At 49.3% G+C, this 6,661-nt stretch overlaps 1 protein-coding gene across 1 annotated transcript in view; it reads right to left on the bottom strand.

Annotated features, from left to right (window-relative positions):
• Window positions 1-6,617, bottom strand: part of CFDP1 (craniofacial development protein 1) — a gene marked incomplete at its 5' end in the record, with an annotated part of 65,164 nt that extends 58,547 nt beyond the window's left edge. Inside the window, 3 exons of the mRNA XM_009994903.1 lie at window positions 3,877-3,995; window positions 5,557-5,785; window positions 6,493-6,617. Coding sequence (XP_009993205.1) covers window positions 3,877-3,995; window positions 5,557-5,785; window positions 6,493-6,617 — 473 coding nt within the window. The remainder of the gene's footprint in view (window positions 1-3,876; window positions 3,996-5,556; window positions 5,786-6,492) is intronic.
• Between the last annotated feature and the right edge of the window lie 44 nt (window positions 6,618-6,661).

The raw sequence follows: 6,661 nt of genomic DNA on the forward strand, positions 1-6,661 counted from the left end.
AGAGCTCTCCCCAGGGACAGATGGAGAGTGGAGCCCTTCCATGGCCATGCTTTGGCTTGGCTGCTGTGGTAATGCTCATGGGGATATGGCTGAGGTTCCGAGTTTTGCCAGCACAACACAACACTGGCAGAACAGCATAACAGATCTGGGATACCAGGAAAGCATTCCCACCAGCATAACAACCCAGCTTTGGATGTAAACCACATGAACAAAGCACAGAGGCACAGGAATAGAAAGCTCCCAGTTTTGAGTTCTCTGCTTGGAGTCTGCAATGTGTGAGCACAGCAGGGAGTCAAACACAAGGCTCCCAGTTCCTGGATTAGCACCCAAACCAGACACCTCTCAACTTCATTTTCTCTCCCACAAGCCAAACAATGGTACACAGAAGAAGTTTCAAACTACAACTCCCTCCTGCTAACCTTCCATGGCCTGACTTGCTCTTCCCTCACAAGCTGTGACACTGTGACTGACACACCACAGGGCTGGGCCAGCTCCACGTGGGTGAACCATGTTCTGCTGCAGTCCTGGATGGGGACACAGCTGCACAGAAGAACCATTTGGATCCACTGAGCCCAGCAGCACTTTAAAAGAAAGCCAAGGGCCAAAGCAGCTTGGAGTGCAAAGACAAAACAAGCCTCCTCTCAGAGCAATTCCATTTTGCAACAGAGAAACCCCAGCACCAGGGATGCAATTCCCTATTAATGCAACCCCATGTCCTGCATCACGGGGTCAGTTCATAAACCAGAGGCTTCAAAAGGGGCCTCAATCTCCTCTGCCAGTGAGAAACAACTTGATTTAGATGCTGAACTGCCTTTGCAAATTGCTTCTACAATTAGAGCCACTGGGGTGACAGTCACCTGCTGCTCCTAATCTATTGAGCACCAGGGGGGAAGGAAAAGGAGGCAGAAAATACTCCAAACTGGAGGACACAGAAAGCAGTTAAAGATTGGTTCTAACTCCAGGATTCACCAGCTTTGGTTCTAGCAGGTCATGCTAAATAATGGATTTTATAAAATTAAAAGCCACTAGAATTTGATTCTTTATTTGGGAAGTGGTAATTTGTAATTCTCTGAACCTGAATTTCAGCAGCAGCAATGGACAGAAACACACACAATCAAAATGGATATGAAGTGCAACAATCACCCACAGGGGAGTGGACAGCTTAAAGAGGAAGGTCTGTCACTATTCTAGCATAGCCCTGCAGCTGGAGATCTCTTCCAAGAGACTTCCACAACCCCAACCACACAAGAGAGATTATTCTGTTTTCTTACAGGAGAAAACAAGTTGTTCTGCAACATGAGGTAAGGGCGAAATGATCTGTGAGGAGCTTCAGACTGTGGAAATTTGTGCCCTGATTCTACCCGTGCAGAAACACTGCTCTGAATTCCTCTCAAGCTTTCAAAATGCAACACTCAAAAGCAGCCTCAGACCATTTAGAAAGGAAAGCAACAGAGCCAGCTCTCTCATTTCAGTCCCCTCAGTTCAGAAACACACACACAACCCACACACACTGTGTAGCCAACAATTTGCCAGCTGCTTCCCCAGGCAAGGAAGTCAGCGTGTGGCATTCAGAGCATTTGCAGACCTTGGGGTCCTGCAGACACAACCTCCTGCTGCTCCAAAGGAAAACCAGCCCTCTGGCCCTCACCTCCTGCCCTACAGGAGAGCCCCAGCAGCTGCAAGCACTGCTAACTCCTCCTATTCCACCCACTGCTGCGAGTATTTAGAGAGGAGAGATGTAGCAAACAAAGCAAAAGCTCCAGGTTTGAACGTCACCAAAATAAAGGAGGCAGAAAGCATGGAAGGATTTCTCTGTTAGCAAAGAAAAGCAGCATGTTGTAACTCTGGCACCAGCAGAAAACAGCCCCTCCAGACCTGGCTGCAACCTTGGTTGCTGGCTCTGTAGCCTGTTGATACAAGGGCTGCTGTGAACAAAATCCACACCAGCCTTGGTGGTTTGTAGGATGAAAAATCCCACTGCTACCCAGGCTCCAGCTCCTGCCTGTTTGATAAACATTTAGTAGAAAACTGTATCAATCCCTCTCCCTGAGGGAAACAGTCAGTGCTGAGCAGTACAAAGGACACTAGAAAAGCAATTGGTGCAGAAAAATATGCCTTTATCTAACACAGAAAACTTTATAGCTATTAAAAAAAATATATATAGAAAGATACTGATGTCAAGAGCACAAACTCAGCATCATAGGAGCCTTGGGCAGGCTCTGTTCACATAAAACAAGCTACTTTTTGAAGGACAGAGAAAGTTTCCCCATCCCTCCACGTAATATTAGCAAGAAAAGCAAAAGCAGCACTGACAAAACCAGCCTGCAGCAGCCTCACAAAATCTGGAGTGCCAGGATCAGACCAAAACCTGAGCAATTCTCTGCTTCCATCATAATGACCTGGGGCTTCTTTTCAGAGACTGGTAAACAAGAAGCTTCAAGGCAGATGATTTTACTAGCTCCCTATTTAAACAGCCCCACACTTCACCAAAAAATGGCACCAGAAAGATTCTTGTCCACAAGCAGCAGGCTCCTGTTCTGCAGGATGCCCAGAAGGCACATTTCCCTGCCAAGCAGCCCCCTCCTTGAACTGACACACTTCTGTGGTCATGTTAGGACCTGCCACCCCACCTACAACACCCAGATGGACATGTTGAGCCTTCAAATAAGCTTGTGTGGTGATTTCTTGCAGCCCCAGTGCATCAGGAGCACAGTTCTGCCATGAATCACCTAAGGATACCTCAGAACCCAACCTGATCCTACAGCTTTCTCCTGTTCTCACCTGGTAGAACATTGTCCTTGAAGCAAAAAAAAAACAGCCCAGGAAAAAGAGGGACAAACAAGTTGAGGAGGGGAGTGTGTATCAGAAAAGGAAATTTCTGCCTGTAATTCTGCTGCAGATTTTTTTCTGTCCATGGGAAAGACTCAGCCTTTCCTTCATGGAAAGGGCATGATGGATGCTCTCCCCGAGAAGAACTGCAGCTCTTTGCCATCTCATCAGTGAACGAAGGGTATTCCCACAGCCAGGATTGTGCCGGGAAACAGGGAAGTCGTTACTGTGCCTGGTGGCTCTCAGATTTGTCACCCAGCTCCGGGAGATAAAAGGCGGGAGCAGCGGAAGCCCCAGCTCGCTGCTTCCTCCTCCAGATCCAGGGAGAGTGAGTGTTCCTGCTGGGAACTGCTGCCCTCTGCTGTCCCACGCAAGAGAGACGAAATTCTGACAAAACCACTTCCAGTTACATGTGAAAAAAAAATATTCATGACACCACAGTAATACCCACAAGGTCACAGCAACATCCAGATTCCAGGTGTGTCCATCCAGGCTCCTCAGTTCTGGTCTTTCCCTTTTATTAAACACCTGTCCCGTGTTGCAGCACATCCCAAGACCCACCTGGTGAGTCAAACAGCCTAAAGGGTGATTTTTCCTCCACCCACCACCCTCACTGTAGCTGTTTCAGAGGTAAAAGCACTCAGCTCTTAGTCCCTGCAGCAAAACTTCACCACCAGAAGTGCCAGCAAATGTCCTGCTCCCAGCACAGGGCTTGGACTAGGAATAATAAAGGAAATAAAAAGAATAAAATGTCCTCCCTGTCTCAGTCTCCACAGTGGCAGTGGCACCAAGAAGCTTTGCCAATTCTTTAAAATGCTGCCCAGATGGAGAAGCCTCAGGGAATTGACAGGAGGGTTTGGAAGTTGAGCTAAGACCAAGGTCTGCAGATAAGGAGACTGCAGCCCTCAAGGCAGAAGAACCTTGGCCTCATTTTCCTTGAGATCTGACTGTGCTCAGGATTAAAAACTAAAAGTGGAAAGGAGAAAACAGACCATGCTTCATAGCCCACGCCCAGAGCCCCCAGATGTGTCACATCTGCCAACTTACCTGACCTCCTCCCCAGCAAAATCAAACACTTTGGTGATGGTCACTTTTCCTGAATCTTTTGGCTTCTCAGACTCTTTTGGTTTCTCCTGAAGGTTGTTCTCACTCTTCTTTTCTTCAGCCTGACAGGAAGGAGAAAGCAAAACAATGTGTTTTGTGGAGCCAGGCTAAATTTATTGCTCAAGGGGTTGAGGACCCAAAGCAGACCCCAGGGAGCACCAGAGTTCAAAAAAAATCAAGTCAAGAGAAAGGAAAAAAATCCCATCCCTGCCACAGGAAGGAAATTCCCCACTTTAGTTCCAGGCTCTTATTGGAGCTCAAGGATCAAAACAGACTCCAAAGGAGGAGGGAAATTGTAATTCAGTGTAGGATGGAGCAACATTGTGTGGTTCAGTGAGCAAGGAAAAGCCTGAAGGTTCAGTTCTCCCAGACAAAGCCCTGCCAGGCTGGGTGACATAGAAATAGCTTTATTTTTTCTTCAAGAATAGAGGAGAACACAACCCATCAGCACAGGAAAAGCAAGGAGAAGCCTGGAGATATTAAACTACTTGTCAATGAAATCTCTTTAACTTGAGGAGAAAATCTCTTTCATCAAGTTGTCAGCCAGGCCTCTTAATTTCCTCAGTCACCACTACAGCTTGTAGCAGCGTTCAAAAAAGAAACTCAGACCCTATAAATAAGCCAAAAAATCCCAATTCTTGACCTAATCCAACCACACACCTCAGAGATCTTCAAGCAGACAACTGTGAGCCCAAAGGAGGAAGTTCACAGAGAGAACAGAGGAACCACATCACTTCATAAATTATTCCAGGCTGTGGAGGAACTTCCAAAGACCACTCCCTGTTTTTTTTTAACCCATGTGTCCATAAAAGCAGAATTGTTCAGAAGAGAACTCTGCCTCACTCCTTCTCTCCAGTTCTATTTGTGACCACCTCAGCTGGCTCAGGAAGTGCCACCAGGAGGGTTCAGGTGGAAGGAGGACTTGTAGAAGTTGGGAGAAAAGGTTGCACTTGCCCTGCAGCCTTCCTAAAGTTGTAGGAAGGAGCCTCAACAGTGAGGAAAACTCTGCTCAGAGGCACACAGAGTAAGGAATCCAGACTTCTGTTCCAAAACACTTCCTGGGCTGCCCACTCCAAAAACCCCCAGGTCAATTCTACCAACAGAAGGTCCAAGTTTTGGGACTTTCTTCCCTTCTGCCACCTTATGTGTGAAAGGGTTTGCAAGGCCAACATGTGCATTTGGTTTTATGAAGAAGCAAATCATTTTCAATAGCTTGTTACCCCCAGATTTCTCTCACAGCTCACCTCTCTTCCCCACTCCCACAGGAAAGGCCTTGGGGGAGAGCAGTGCCCACAGGCACAACTTGGCCTTGAGCTCAACTGTGCTGCTCCTTGTCAGAAGGAGAAGCCAAGGAATAGGAAGAGGAGCCAACAGGGCTGGGTGGGGGACACTTGAGATGCTGACAGGCAGCTCCAAAAGCACCACAGACCTCCCCAGATCAGGAGGAGCTTCCACTTTGCCCCACAGTGGGGCTCCAGACTTACAAAACCCACGGGGAAGGATGAACCCAGCTTCTTCCCAACTCAGAGTGGAACCTGGTACCAACTCAAACCAATTCTGTGTGCTGAAAAGCTCCAGCCCCTTCCCACACACCCTGGTTGAAAGCCCAGCCCCCTCCATTACCTTCTTTGCTTGTGCCACTTGTGTGGTAGCCCCTGCTTTGGGTTTCTGCCCCACATCACTAAGGAAGCTGGCCCAAAGAGCATCCTCTTTCTTTTTTTCTTCATCTTCTCTGCTTATTTCCACCTGCTCTCCATTATTCTCTTCCTCTTCCTCCTCCTCTTCATTGGGCTGAGCTTTTTCTTCCCCTTTTTCCTCTTCCTCTAGCAGGAGACCTCCCTTCTTCCTCTTCCTGGAAGGCAAAAGAATTAAACAAAAACCCTGAGGTGCTGCAGCACAACACCAGAGCTGAGCTGTGAGCACCAGTGAAGCAAATGTGGTATTTCACACTCTCATGTTCTACCTGGGGGGGTTTGTCCTCATCTTGGGGGGGAAGCTCCTTAAGGAAAAGATGATGCTGTTCAGGAAATGTAGGGGGGTCAGTGCCCTGAAGCAGGCTGGGAGGTGTGTGTGTGTCTGTGGGGTTCTCATGGGCTGTGTCTGTGGGGTTCTCATGGGCTGTGTCTGTGGGGTTCTCATGGGCTGTGTCTGTGGGGTTCTCATGGGCTGTGTCTGTGGGGATCTCATGGGCTGTGTCTGGGGGGATCTCATGGGATGTGTCTGTGGGGTTCTCATGGGCTGTGTCTGTGGGGATCTCATGGGCTGTGTCTGTGGGGATCTCATGGGATGTGGTGGGAACCAGGAAGGCAAGAGAAGGTGGGCAGAGCAGGAACCCGTTTAAAACAGCCCAAATTTGTGCCCCCCAGAAGCGTTTTGGGCTTGGAAAAGCTCATTTCAAGTGAAATAAGGAGTTCCTGGCAGAGGAAAGGGGGTCCAGGCAGTGTCCTCCAAGCCTGAGGATCCGACCAGGAAGGAAGAACAGCATTTCCCATCCCGGGCCGGGTTAGGGCGGGTTTATCCCACCGGGAACCGGTGACCGGAGGGGGGAGCTGGGCCTACCTGCTAGCGGGGCGGCTCCTCCCGGCGCGGGGCCGAGGGCTGCGCGGCGCCTCCTCCTCATCCTCCCGCACCAGCTCGCTCACGTCATCCTCGCTGTACTCCCCACCTGCGGGAACAGCCAGTGAGCACCGGGACTGGGGCCGGGGGCGGGCCCGGCACCCGCACCCAC

Source organism: Chaetura pelagica, unplaced genomic scaffold (genome assembly GCF_000747805.2).
Source record: "Chaetura pelagica isolate M959 unplaced genomic scaffold, ChaPel_1.0 scaffold93, whole genome shotgun sequence".
Taxonomy (NCBI): domain Eukaryota; kingdom Metazoa; phylum Chordata; class Aves; order Apodiformes; family Apodidae; genus Chaetura; species Chaetura pelagica.